At 36.9% G+C, this 14,595-nt stretch overlaps 1 protein-coding gene across 2 annotated transcripts in view; it reads right to left on the reverse strand.

The window, feature by feature from the left end:
• Positions 1 to 14,595, reverse strand: part of PCNX1 (pecanex 1) — a 163,040-nt gene that overhangs the window by 120,862 nt on the left and 27,583 nt on the right. For both annotated transcript variants that reach the window (XM_021679758.2, XM_044918336.1), the window contains exon 2: positions 5,025 to 5,233. In XM_021679758.2, coding sequence (XP_021535433.1) covers positions 5,025 to 5,233 — 209 coding nt within the window. The remainder of the gene's footprint in view (positions 1 to 5,024; positions 5,234 to 14,595) is intronic.

The raw sequence follows: 14,595 nt of genomic DNA on the forward strand, positions 1-14,595 counted from the left end.
TCTAATAAAACTGAACATGAAAATACCCTATGAACCAGTTTATATTCACTAGATATACACATGTGTACCAAGAAACATATATAATAATGTGTCTTCAGAACACATGGATAAATAAAATGGATAAGTAAATTGTAGTCTATTCCCACAGTGGTAGACTATGCAACAGTCAATATGAATAAATGACAGCTATAAGCATCAACATGAATAAGCCTATAAAATACAATATTTTGCACAAAAAAAGCCCCTCAGAGGAATATATACAGTATTATTCTCTTTAAGATATCCTAAGGCAGATAAAATTAATATGTTTAGTAATATGTACAAAGACTGTATCACAAGAAAGAAAAGCAAGGGAATTATTAACATAAAATTCAAGATAATGGTCACTCTTGAAGGAAAAAGAACAGAATAAATGGGAAAGAGGTGCACAAAGGCTTGTATCTGTATAATAACCTATTAAGTTTTGTGGTGGGTAATCAAATAGTCACTTTATTATTATTCTCTAAATTATCCTGAATGATATGACTGATAAGCTGTTTAGAAATATATACATTTCACAATAAATATTTTTAAATTAAAAGAAAATGGAAAAACAATACAATAATGAAAGGAATTAAAAACACAGGGGCGCCTGGGTGGCTAGGTGGTTAAGCATCTGCCTTCGGCTCGAATCATAATCTCAGGGTCCTGGGATCGAGCCCGGCATCCGGCCCCCTGCTCAGTCGGGAGAGTGCTTCTCCCTCTCCGACTCTGTCTCTCTCTCTCTCAAATAAATAAAATCTTAAAAAAAATTTTTAAAGGAATTAAAAACATATATAATATCCAGAAAAAGTAAGAATTAACAATTACTGAGTGATTACTATATAAGAATGGTTCTAGGGGTGCCTGGGTGGCTCACTTGGTTGAGCATCCGATTCGGTTTCAGCTCAGATCATGATCTCATGGTCCTGGGATCAAGCCCCATATCGCTGGGCTCTGTGTTCAGCGGGGAGTCTGTTTGAGGATTCTCTCTCCCTTGCCCTCTGCCCCTGCCCCCTTAAAAGAAAAGGAATGGTTCTAAATGCTTTATATATATGATCTTTCATTCATTCTTTGTATCCTATATCATAAGATATAGTACTATTATTTGCCTCATCATTCAGATGAGAAAGCCAAAAAGCATAAAAAGCTTAAGCAACTCCCCCAAGGTCATACAGTCAGGAAGTGATTCAAGCCCTAGCAGATCAAGTGCAGAGTCTACACTCTGTTTGTTTACCCATAATACAAGAGTATGCATTTCCTAATAAAAATAAAATAGACTTAAAAAATACATAGAACCCATAGAAAAAATATGAAATTTTATGAGACATGTGAAAAAATGGATATATACACCATGTCTCTGATGAGACTTCATATTTTAAACGTTGAGTTCCCTCCATATTGAATACACTTATCAAGTCTAATGGAATTTTCTGGAGGATGAGCAAAGGCAGCATCTCACAAAAAACTATGTACAGTTGACCCTTGAACAACACAGGTCTGAACTGCGCAGGTCCACTGATATGTGGATTTTTTACATTTGACAGTACTGTAAATGTATTGTCTCTATGATTTTTTTAAAAACAATGTCTTTTCTCTAGCTTACTTTACTATAAGAATACACTACATACATTAATACATATGACATACAAAATATGTTTCAGTTGATGTTTATGCTCTCAATAAGGCTTCTAGTCAACAGTAGGCTTTAGTAGTTACTTTGGGGGAAGGGGAGTCAAAAGTTATACATGGATTTCTTTTTTTTTTTTTTTAGATTTTATTTATTTATTTATTTATTTGAGAGAGAGCGAGAATGAGAGAACATAAGCAGGGGGAGCAGCACAGGGAGAGGGAGAAGCAGGCTAGCAGGGAGCCCGACACGGGGCTCGATCCCAGGACCCTGGGATCATTACCTGAGCCAAAGGCAGACGCTTAACCAACAGAGCCACTCAGGGGCTCTTATAAATGGATTTCTGACTGCACGGGGTGAGGAGTTTGACGCCCCTAACCCCCTCATTGTTCAGGGTCAGTTGTTTATACATGAGAAGAACCAAGATAACACTGAAACAGAAAAATACTGAAAAGGGATTCACAATGCTAAATATTACGCATATTAGTAAGCCATAAAAACAGTACAAAATAAAAAACAAACAGAACAAAACACCAGTATGGTATAAACAAAAGAGAAAGAGATCAATGAGGCAGAAAAAAAAGCCCAGAAATTGACATTAGTATATATGAGTATGCTACATGAAAAGGAAAGTATTTAAAATTACTGGGGGAAGGGGCGCCTGGGTGGCTCAGTCGTTGGGCGTCTGCCTTCGGCTCAGGTCATGATCCCAGGGTCCTGGGACCGAGCCTCGCGTCGGGCTCCCCGCTCCGCGGGAAGCCTGCTTCTCCCTCTCCCACTCCCCCTGCTTGTGTTCCCTCTCTCGCTGTATCTCTCTCTGTCAAATAAATAAAATCTTAAAAAAAAAAAAAAAATTACTGGGGGAAAATACATTATTCACTCAATAGTGTTGGGACTAACCTAAAAAACAAAAACAAAAAAAGAATGTTTTCAGCTTGAATACAATTTAAGAATGAAAAATTATAAAAATGCTGAAAGTAGACACAAGCAAACATTTAAATAATATGGGGGAAGAAAAAATCTCACACACTTGGTATCAAAGGCAGAACTAATAAATATTCACAGAATAGACCACATAAAAATAAACTGTGGCATATAAATAAAATGCTATAAACTGAGGAAAAGTATTTGACACAAAACGTAAATAATTAATATCCTTCATAAATACCTTCTCCAAATCAACAGCAAAAATTAACCACCAACAGAAAAAGAAACAATTCACAAAATATGTAACAATAATAACAAAAGAAAAATACACCCATTTAACTAGTAATCCAAAAACTTAAGGGGTGCCTGTGTTGCTCAGTTGATTAAGCGACTGCCTTCGGCTCAGGTCATAATCCTGGAGTCCCAGGATGGAGTCCCTGCATCGGGCTCCCTGCTCAGCAGGGAGTCTGCTTCTCCCTCTGACCCTCCCCTCTCTCATGCTCTCTCTCTCGTTCTCTCTGCCTCAAAAATAAATAAATAAAATCTTTAAAAAAAAAAACTTAAAAATTAAACAATGAGATAGCTACCACAGTTTTGTCTAAATACCAAATACTCAATGTTGTCAAAGTGCAGAAAAAGAAGCGCTCAAATTGCTGGTCATGGTAATTAGAAGGTAAATCTTTGGAATTTGGCAAGATATATTGAAAAATTTAAAAATGGGTATAGCTTTATAGTGTTCTACCTCTCCTATATTATAATTAAAATTTTAATCATTTAAAAGGACAACATGCCAGGGGGACCTGGCTGGCTCAGTTGGTGGACTGTGTGATTCTTGACCTTGGGGTCGTGAGTCTGAGTCCCACCACTGGGTGTAGAGATTACTTAAAAACAAAATCTTTATTTTTTTTTTTTAAGATTTTATTTATTTGTCAGAGAGAGAGAGAAAGAGCGGCAGGCAGAGGGAGAAGCAGGCTCCCCGCTGAGCAAGGAGCCCGATGTGGGACTCAATCCCAGGACCGTGGGATCATGACCTGAGCCAAAGGCAGAAGCTTAACCGACTGAGCCATCCAGGCATCCCAAAAATAATATCTTTAAAAAAAAAATTTAAACATCACAGTGATCTAACATACAAATTTAAATTTGAAAATAAAGTAACTAAAATCAAGACAGTTAAATTATGACATACCTACAAAATGGAATACTGTGCAGTTATTAAAAACAGTATGTAGAAAAAATGCTTTCACTACTTCAAATATTTTCTGAGTACCTATCAGTGACTCTGTTTTAGAACCTGGGAATAAAATAGTTCATAGGGAAAACAAGGCCCCTGCCTTCAAGAAGCTTATAATGCAAACATGATTAAATAAGATAACTTCAGGTAGTGATTAGAGCTATGAACAAAATTATTACAGAGGCAAACTATTTGCTCAATGAACAAAAAGGGTAATCATGTTAGGGGTGCAGGAAAACATAACTGAAAAGGGATAAACTTGATGTACTGGAAAACAGAAACATCACCTATCTTAAAAGATGAGTATCCACTTTCTTATTATACTGAGTGGAAACATCGCAGAGTGGTTAAAAACATGGACTCCAGATAAGAGTCCCTGGAATATTTCATCTTTCTCACCCTAGTTTCCACATCTATAAATCAGGAATAATAACAGCATCTATCTCACAGAACTGTTTTGAGGACTATTACATAGAACAAGTGTTCATATAGTAACTGTTCTTTGAAGACTTATTATTAGTGGTACCTATCACTTCTACAAAGTCACAATAAACTTCTGATTATGTATAAATAAATCCTTTGGTCAACAAGAGAAAGGGGATGAGGCCAAGGCAATGAAGAGAAATGTGACTGAGAGCCACAGGAGGAATATTCAGCTGGGAGGGGACAGAAAATGACATCTACACAAACTTGAATCCTAAGAGGTCAGTTATACAAAGATGGAGGGAAGGAACAGCGAAGTTTCTAAGGTAAGAATATATAATTGAAAAGTATTTACAATAGATTAAGTGAAAAATGCAGATTAAAAATGTCAAGTAAAATATCACAATTTGCTTAAAATATATACACATTTTACTTATATGTATAAATAAAATATAAATGCTAAGATTTATAAGCCATGCTTTAAAATTATTTCTTTACACGGTTTTTCACTGGTTTTGGTCTTGGTGTGAATAACTGTCTTACAATTTTAACTGTTAGTGTTCTAGCATGTTATTTGGTAATAAGGCCAGGACCCTTATTAATCCCCCAGATATGCCAGTTAGCTTTGCTGGGGTCTAATGTGACCATCTGTACTTGTCATCATACCTCTTGTGGCAAAACTAACAACACTGCCTTAAAACCACGTCTCAGAACAGAGGAACAACACGGTAATCACATCACTGTACGCATGCATGATCCACATCCTTACAAACTGAGCAGCATGGGTTTCCTTACCTCGGTCCATTACTATCTTTTCTTCTAGATGAACAGTTGCCTTGCTCAGCTTTGGCTCGCTGATCTGGGAACTCATTTGCATTCCTATCTACAACTTCTCCAGCATCAAGTGCTCTGTGGAGTCGATAGTTGACCATCTTCAGAACAATGAAAACAGCAGCTATCACAGGACAATAAACTGCTACTATAATCATTGAAGAAGGAAGAGCCTTTAAGAGAAAGAAAATATAGGCATTTAAAAATATTTTATATTTTATTCAATTAGAGAAATCTGTAACTAAGATGACACACACACATATTCACACACAAAACAACAATTATGTTACTAGCACTAAATTATAAAAGTGTAAGACAGCACTGCCCTAAACAGTAGCCACTAGCTACATGCAGCTATTGAGTATCTGAGATATGGTTAGTATGAGCTGAGATGTGCACTAAGAATAAAATAACACTGGATTTTGGAGATTAAATATGAGAAAAAAACGTAAAATATCTCAATTTTCATATTGATTACACATTGAAATAATGTTTAGATTATTATACTGGGTTGAATAAAGTACACTACTAAACTTATTCTCATCTGTTTCTTTTTACTTATTTTTAATGTGGCTACTAGAAAATTTTAAATTACATATGTGGCTTGCGTTACGTTTCCACTGGAGAGCACAGTATAAAGTCCATGCCTAAAAGCTTATGATACAATTGGAGAGTTAGGCATCAATCACATTACATAATACATGAGTAAGACAAGATTGTGGTCCAAATATATATAAAAGCCCTATTTATGTGCTCTCTGTAACTCTCTTCAGGATATAAACATTCTTTGGGTTCTAGAAAGTTGTTCTAGTTAAAACTGTTAGAAGAATAACCTTTGAATTGTGACTGAAAATTCAGATAATACATGGGAGACATGCAAAATCCAAATACATTTTCTTTTAAAATACTTGAAAATTGTCGCCTGACAAATAAAAAAAGAATACAGAACAGAATCAAGCAAAAAAACAGATTAACTGAAAAAACTCAGAACCTTCCTGGGAATGAGGATTACAGACCCATCATACCTGAGGATCTGCTGATGTGGGTCCAGGGGTGACAGGGCTGGAGACCACCCCACTTGGAAGGCATGGCCTCAGAGATACCACTGGCAGAGACTATAAAACTAGACTCAATTTATGCCCAGTTTCATGAGACACAAATCACTCCTGGTGTCTATAGCTCTAAATTTCGTAAGATTTAACCTCAGTCATCTAAGAAGACAGCTCCAAATTTGCTTGGAAAAGTTACTTTGAATTGCTTGAGATGGTGAAACTAAAAAGGTCCTGGTGCACCAGGTGGGTTCAGAATACAAACATGATAAAAGTTAAAAAAAAAAAAAAAAAAAGTTATTTGGTGTGGGGAGAGAAGGAAAATGTGGGTTGGAATTGGGAGGGGAAAAAAAAGTAAATCAAGCCCACAGTTTACTACTTTCAAGTTGGATGTTCTATTTTCTACTCAAACTTACCCATTTATTTTATACCCTATGGTTTAAATGTGTAAGCTCTGTCAATGGTTACTCTGGAGGTTTCTACAGAGAAGAGCTGTGCTATAAGTTTCACTTTTCCCAGGAGGGATAAAAATGTATGGACACACACTGGGCTGTGTGTGACTTTATTCAAACTTGTTCTCTACTTACATTACTTCACTGGGCTCTCAGCTGACCCCAGTACAGCTGAAGATATTAGTATGATCATAAATGAATCATAAACCTTCCCTATAACTACCTTACTAATATTACAAGAAAATTTTAAATGGTGTCTGCCTTTACATGATTTCAGTGTGGTTCCCCTAAAATCAAACACCAAACAACTAAAGACCAGTTAGGACACCTATTTCTCAGTTTCATGATTATATACCAAAAGTGCAAACCAAGTAGTATTTACTATTTGCTTTTATATTTAATTAGATATATTGATACTGTGTTTTCAAAGAAAGATTTTCAAAAACATTCATAATTCTATAATCAACAAGCATCAGCTCATGGGAAAGCTGGTTCTTTTCCTGGGGAAAGAAACAAAAAAACAAAAAAACTTGCACGAGATAAAACTGCTTATTTTTCTGTTAAAAATACAATTTTTGTATCCCATTCTACAATCCAATTCTAAATTAAAATATCTATTTTGAGGGCGCCTGGGTGGCTCAGTTGGTTAAGCGACTGCCTTCGGCTCAGGTCATGATCCTGGAGTCCCCGGATCGAGTCCCGCATCAGGCTCCCTGCTCGGCAGGGAGTCTGCTTCTCCCTCTGACCCTCCTCCCTCTCATGCTCTCTCTATCTCATTCTCTCTGTCTCAAATAAATAAATAAAATCTTTAAAAAAAATAAAAAATAAAATAAAATATCTATTTTGAAATCTTTTGGCAGGGACCTATTTACGTATTTTTTAAATATTTTAACTTTGCCTTTTTTTTTTTTTTTTAAGTTTTTTAAGTAGGCTCCACACCCAACATGGGGCTTGAACTCACCACCCTGAGATCGAGTCATATGCTCTACCAACTGAGCCAGCCAGGTGGCCCTAGCAGGTACTTACTGACTTAAGGTTAATTATGTTCTATAACAAACAATACTTTAAAAAGTACTATTATTTCCAAAGGTCATGTTTCATCCTAGTTATAGTATTTTATCACAGATGTTATCTTCAAGTTAATGCTGATGTAACCAAGCACATTAACTGCTCTCTGATAATAAAAGCCAATCTGTTTTATCTTCACTTCAAGACCTATCTACAGGCATAAATTGCTTATATGGAAAGGTTGGTTTTACTTCTTCCCTACAAACAGTGGATGGCAGCAAATGAAAACGGGGTAGCGGGTGGTATAATACTGATGTTGGACAAACAAGGCCCTCACTGAATACCCAGAAAGGTCACAGTACTGCAAGCTCAAGAGAAAGACCCGCAGAGTCATCACAGACTTCAAGGGCTCTTCTTATACATCTTAAATATCTACGCATCTTACCATTTGCAACAACAGGGATGGAACTAGAGGGTATTATGCTAAGCAAAATAAGTCAATCAGGGAAAGACATGTATCATAAGATCTCACTGATATGAGGAATTCTTAATCTCAGGAAACAAACTGAGGGGTGCTGGAGTGGTGGGGGGTGGGAGGGATGGGGTGGCTGGGTGATAGACATTGGGGAGGATATGTGCTATGGTGAGCGCTGTGAATTGTGTAAGACTGATGAATCACAGACCTGTACCTCTGAAACAATACATTATATGTTTAAAAAAAAAAAAAGAAAGTAGGAAGGGAAAAATGAAGGGGGGGAAATTGGAGGGGGAGATGAACCATGAGAGACGATGGACTCTGAGAAACAAACTGAGGGTTCTAGAGGGGAGGGGGGTGGGGGGATGGGTTAGCCTGGTGATGGGTATTAAAGAGGGCACGCTCTGCATGAAGCACTGGGTGTTATATGCAAACAATGAATCATGGAAGACTACATCAAAAACTAATGATGTAATGTATGGTGGTTAACATTATAAAATAAAATTTTTTAAAAATCTATGCATCTTATACATCTTATGTATCAAAAAGCTATAATATGAAAACGGAAAAGCTGGGTATTTTTTTAGTTCTCTAATATGCTATGATTAACCTCTTAATATGGTGATTTGCTTATTTATGTAGTCGCGCTCAAGTATTCATGCCAATACAGTCAGAAATCAGTGGTCTATAATGTAAAGGTTATCAGAATGGCAGATGATCACCCACAACTGAGGTCAAGGCCGTGAAAAAAAAATTTTTTTAACAAATCTCCTAAAATAGCTATTATTAATGTAAAACACCTTATATGTTTCTTTTCTTTTTCCACTATTGAAACTACCTTATTATTTAAGGCAACATTTACCAAACTTTTGGCATCACAGCCTTAATGGGTATTCAAACGTGTATTTTACATGAGATTCATCACATCTTAATCACATCTTAATTTCTTAAATTGACAGATGGATTAAAGACTTTAATGTAAAGAGCAAAACTTCAACAATTTTAGAATATAAAACAATACCTTTATGACCTTCAGGATATTTCTTAAGCACGATTCTCAAAGCACACGCTATAAAGGACTGATGAATTAAAATTAAGAACTTCTGTTCAAGAGACACTATACACTGAGTGAAAAGACAGCTACAAACTAGAAGATCCATTAAAACATATATTATTGGGGCACCTGGGTGGCTCAGTCAGTTGGGCGTATGCCTTCGGCTCGGGTCATGATCCCAGCATCCTGAGATGGAACCCCGCATCGGGGGGGGGTCCATGCCCAGCAGGGAGCCTGCTTCTCCCTCTCCCTCTGCCTGCCTACTTGTGATCTCTCTCTCTCTGTCAAATAAATAAATAAATAAATAATCTTTAAAAAAAAAAGTATTATTATATAGGTATATGTACATGTATATTTATATATACATATGCAATACATAAAGAATAAATATGTAGGGCGCCTGGGTGGCTCAGTTGGTTAAGTGACTGCCTTCGGCTCAGGTCATGATCCCAGGGTCCTGGGATCAAGTCCCGCATCGGGCTCTCTGCTCCTTGGGAGCCTGCTTCTCCCTCTGCCTCTCTCTCTCTGTCTCTCATGAATAAATAAATAAAATCTTAAAAAAAAAAAAAAGAACAAATATGTATAAGGAATCAAAGAGGCGAAAAAACCAATGAAAACGAAGGACAATAAAGGGATTTTACACAGAAAAATATATATAAATAGCCAATAAAAACAACATATGAAAACATGTTCAACTTTAACAAAATAGAATTTAAGGCCACAGTATAGGGGTGCCTGGCTCAGTCAGTAGAGAATGTGACTCCTGATCTCAGGGTTGTGAATTCAAGCCCCCATGTTGAGAGTAGAGCCTACTTAAAAAAAAGTAAAAAAGAAAACCACAATTTACCATTTAACACCCGTGTGTATAGAAAACCAGAACTCTTATAAAGTACTGCTAGAAATACAAATTGATAGATAAATCACCCAAGATCTAGCAATTCCTATCGTAAGTATAAAATTGATATAAACTCTTTTATATGCAGCACTGTAAGACTTTCATACAAAAAATGGAGTAAAAACTTAATCAAAAATCAAAAGGAAAATGGAAAACTGTAGATCAGTTACCAGTAGAGGATGACAGTGAAAACTGCAGCCAAATGCAGCCGTATTAACTGTACAAATATAATATGTATTATATTCCAAATATAAACTTATGCTTTACTGTATTTTCTTGATATATTTTTTTGGTAATGAGTATGTATTTCTTTTATAATTAGACGAAAAGCTAAAATATAATTAGAAGTAAAAGCTAAAATTCTAATAGTGATAAAAAGGTTTTCATCTTTTACAGAGACAGGATCTATATTCATCTCAATAATGGATGACTTAGCAAAAGATCCAGTTCTAATCAAAGCAGTTTCTCACCTTACTCCTTATTTGCAAAAAGTTAAAAAATATCTCAACTCTCAGTTACACATCCCTAAGAACGGCACCAAGTATAATGGCTGTTAGATAGCTCTAGGTATTCAGATCAAATATAAACCCCAGGGGTGCCTGGGTGGCTCAGTCGGTTAAGCATCTGCCTTCAGCTCGGGTCATGATCCCAGAGTCCTGGGATCGAGTCCCACATCGGGGCTCCTTGCTCAGAGGGGAGCCTGCTTCTCCCTCTGCCTGCCGCACTCCCTGCTTGGGCGCTCTCTCTGGCAAATAAATAAATAAATAAAATCTTTTAAAAAACAAACAAATATAGACCCCCAAAACAGTGGTAAGCCTCCTTACTGAGATACTGTATTAAGATACTTTTAATAAGATCTCTTAAAAGTTGGATAGAAATGCCAATCAAAACTACAATGAAATATTACTACACACCATTAGGATGGCTACTATCAAGGAAGGGAGGGAGGAAAGATGAGAAAATAACAAGTGTTGGCAAGGAAGTGGAGAAACTGGAATCTTTGTGCCCTGTTGATAGGAATGTAAAATGGTGCAGCCTCTATGAAAACACGATGGTGGCTCCTCAAAAAATTAAAAGTAGAATTACCATGTTTGATCCAGCAATCCTACTTCTGAGTACTTATCTAAAAGAATTAAAAGCAGGACCTCAAAGAGATATTTGTACACCCTTGTTCACAGCAAAAATATGCACAATAGCCAAGAGATGGAAGCAATGCAAATGTCCATCAGTGGACGATAAACAAAATATGGTCTACACATATCATAGAATATTATTCAGCCTTTAAAAGGAAGGAAATCCTGTCATATGCTACAACATAGATGAACCTTGAGGCCATCTGTCCAGTGAAATAACTCAATCACAACAAGACAAAATACTGGATGATTCCACTTATATGAGGTAACTAAAGTAGTCAGATTCATAGAAACAGAAAGCAGAATGGTGGTTACCAGAGGCTGTCAAGAAGAAGAAATAGAGAGTTGTTGTTTAATAGGTATACACTTTGTTTCATAATATGAAAAAGTTCTGAAGATCCAATGCACAACAATGTGAATACACTTAACATTACCAAATAATACACTTTAAAAAATGTGTTAAAGGGCGCCTGGGTGGCTCAGTTGGTTAAGCGACTGCCTTCGGCTCAGGTCATGATCCTGGAGTCCCTGGATCGAGTCCCGCATCGGGCTCCCTGCTCGGCGGGGAGTCTGCTTCTCCCTCTGACCCTCCCCCCTCTCATGTACTCTCTCTCTCTCATTCTCTCTGTCTCAAATAAATAAATAAAATCTTTAAAAAAAAAAAAAAAAATGTGTTAAAATGGTAAATTTTGTTATGTTCATAGTTTAGTCCCTTAAATTCTGATAGTGTATCCTTAACATAAAAAAAAAAAAAACTGTGATAGGTTCAAGCTATTCAACATGCCAAATATATTTCTGATAGGACTCCTGAGAAAGACACTTGGAATCACAAAAATAATCATACTAGATTTATCACAGTCATGAAATAAATTTATCTTACATTTCATTTCAAAAATCAAGTAATTCTCCCCTATGGCTAGCACACTGCATGGCAGAAAAACAATCTTTTATACAATGTGCATCAGCAATGTAAAGACATATGCTCACTATCTATGCTTTGTGTTAGATTCATAATTTTCACTACTTTGAACACCAGTGAATCAAAATCTGGAAGCATACAGTTGTTAGTATTTCCTTAATAAATTTGTAGCTATTCTCAATCAGAACTGATTTCAATGCAAATTTTCCAGTTCATGTTACAAAGTGATTATCAGCTAATACTTAGTAACAACTAACATACTTAGTTATCAACTGACATCTAACACTTAGTGATTACCATGTACCAGGCATATTTCTAAGTGCTTTACGTAAATTAACTCATTTAACCCTCATGATTACCGCATGAAGTCAGCCCTGTGATTCTTCTATTTTTACAGACGGGGAAACACAGGTACAAGGAGATAAGTAACTTGCCCAAGGTCTCAGAATGAGGCATTAAGGAGCAATTTGACTCCAGACTCCTTGCTCTTAATCATGACACCTACCTGCCTCTAAATCAAAGCCTGGCAAACTTTTTGTTTAAAGCCAAACAAAAAATATTTCATGCTTTACAGGTCATAGGATCTGTTGCAACTAAATCCTGCTGTTAGCAGTGTGAAAGCAGCCCTAGACAATACAGACAATATATGAACACACAAGCATGGTGTTTCCCATAAATAAAACTATTTATGGACACTGAAATTTCAATTTCCTATAATTTTCACATAGCATGAAATATTACTCTTCTTTTGATTTTTCCAATCACTAAAATGTTAAAAAAAAAAAAAAGGAGGGGGCACCTGGGTGGCTCAGTCATTAAGCATCTGCCTTCGGCTCAGGTCATGATCCCAGGGTCCTGGGATCGAGCCCCACATCAGGCTTCCTGCTCCGCAGGAAGCCTGCTTCTGCTCTCCCGCTCTCCCTGCTTGTGTTCCCTCTCTCGCTGTGTCTCTGTCAAATTAATAAATAAAATCTTAAAAAAAAAAAAAAAAAGGAGGGGGCACCTGCGTGGTGCAGTCAGTTAAGCGACCAACTCTTGGTTTCGGCTCAGGTCATGACCTTAGGGTCATGAGATCGAGCCCCACGTCAGGCTCCATGCTCAGCACAGAGTCTCCTTGGGACACTCTCTCTCTCTCCCTCTGCCCCTCCCCCCCCATGCTCTCTCTCCCACTCTCTTTAAAATGAAGAAATCTGAAAACAAAATAACAAAAAAACAAAAACAGGGGGACACATCTCTGCTTACCCTGATGGAAAATCCCTTTTGGCTTATTCACAAAAAGAATATAAATGGATAAGCTAATTCCTACCATGTGCAGAACAGTTCCCTATCTATACCACTTTTCGTTTCTGGCAAACAGAGAATGCTGAGGGAAAAGGGAGGAAGAAGGATGGGCGTAGTAGAAAATAAGTGTCAGGGGCGCCTGGGTGGCTCAGTTGGTTAAGGGACTGCCTTCGGCTCAGGTCATGATCCCGGGACCCTGGGATCAAGCCCTGCATGGGACTCCCTGCTCTGCGGGGAGTCTGCTTCTCCCTCTGCCACTCCCCCTGCTTGTGTTCTCCTGCTGTGTGTGTGTCAAATAAATATATTTTTAAAAATCTTGAAAAAGGAAGGAAGGAAGGAAGCAAGCAAGAAAGCAAGCAAGCAAGCAAGCAAGAAAGTCAGTCAGTCAATTAGGGGTAAGAAAAGAGGTTAGATCAGAAAGGAAATGAATTAAGCCTTACAGTTTTCACATACAGGCTGACCCCAAAGAACTTTAAAAAGGCCTTCATATCATAATTATGGCTCTAGAAATTCAGGCCTCTTTCCACAGTCTTCTTTGGGGGTGGAGGTAAAGCATTCCAGGTAGATATTTCGTTTCAGAAGACAGGGTTGCAAGGGAAAGGGAAAAGTTCTCCCAATGTTGAGATGCATGCACACTTTCCCATAGAAAACACACACACACACACACACAAAAAAAAAAAAATATATAATTTTCTGTAAATCCAACTACACAATATTGATTTCAGAGGGCCAACTGGAAACCTCTGTAACAAACTCAGAATACATCTTCCCCAAAGGCAACTGATTTACAAGTGAACCATTAGAACTTGAGCCTACCCATATTTCTGCAGAAGTTTGAATTTTAGCTATGATATTTTAATATGAATAGAATCATGAAAAATACTAGATACTATCTTTTAGATCTGTTTATATTTGCATTTTATATTTATGTCACTCTATAGTACATATGTGCATTTACATTTTTAGCTACAGTTGAACGCTCTTCTTAGGGAAGTAACATTTAAAATTACATATTAACCCAGATGAAAAGAGACCAAAATAATATAGTACATACAACTCATCATCAACATATACGTACTAGGAGCTAGAGATGGGCAGTTTAAAATATATATGAGAAGACAGCACAGATATGAAAAGCAAGGAGAAAAAAACCCCTAACAAATAAAAAAAATACATACTGATGGACTAAAATAATCATGTACCTTATAGGATTTTTCCCATACTTTTGTTTTTTCCAGTAAAAAAAATATTTATGGGGGCGCCTGGGTG

This window comes from Neomonachus schauinslandi, chromosome 9, assembly GCF_002201575.2.
Source record: "Neomonachus schauinslandi chromosome 9, ASM220157v2, whole genome shotgun sequence".
NCBI lineage: Eukaryota > Metazoa > Chordata > Mammalia > Carnivora > Phocidae > Neomonachus > Neomonachus schauinslandi.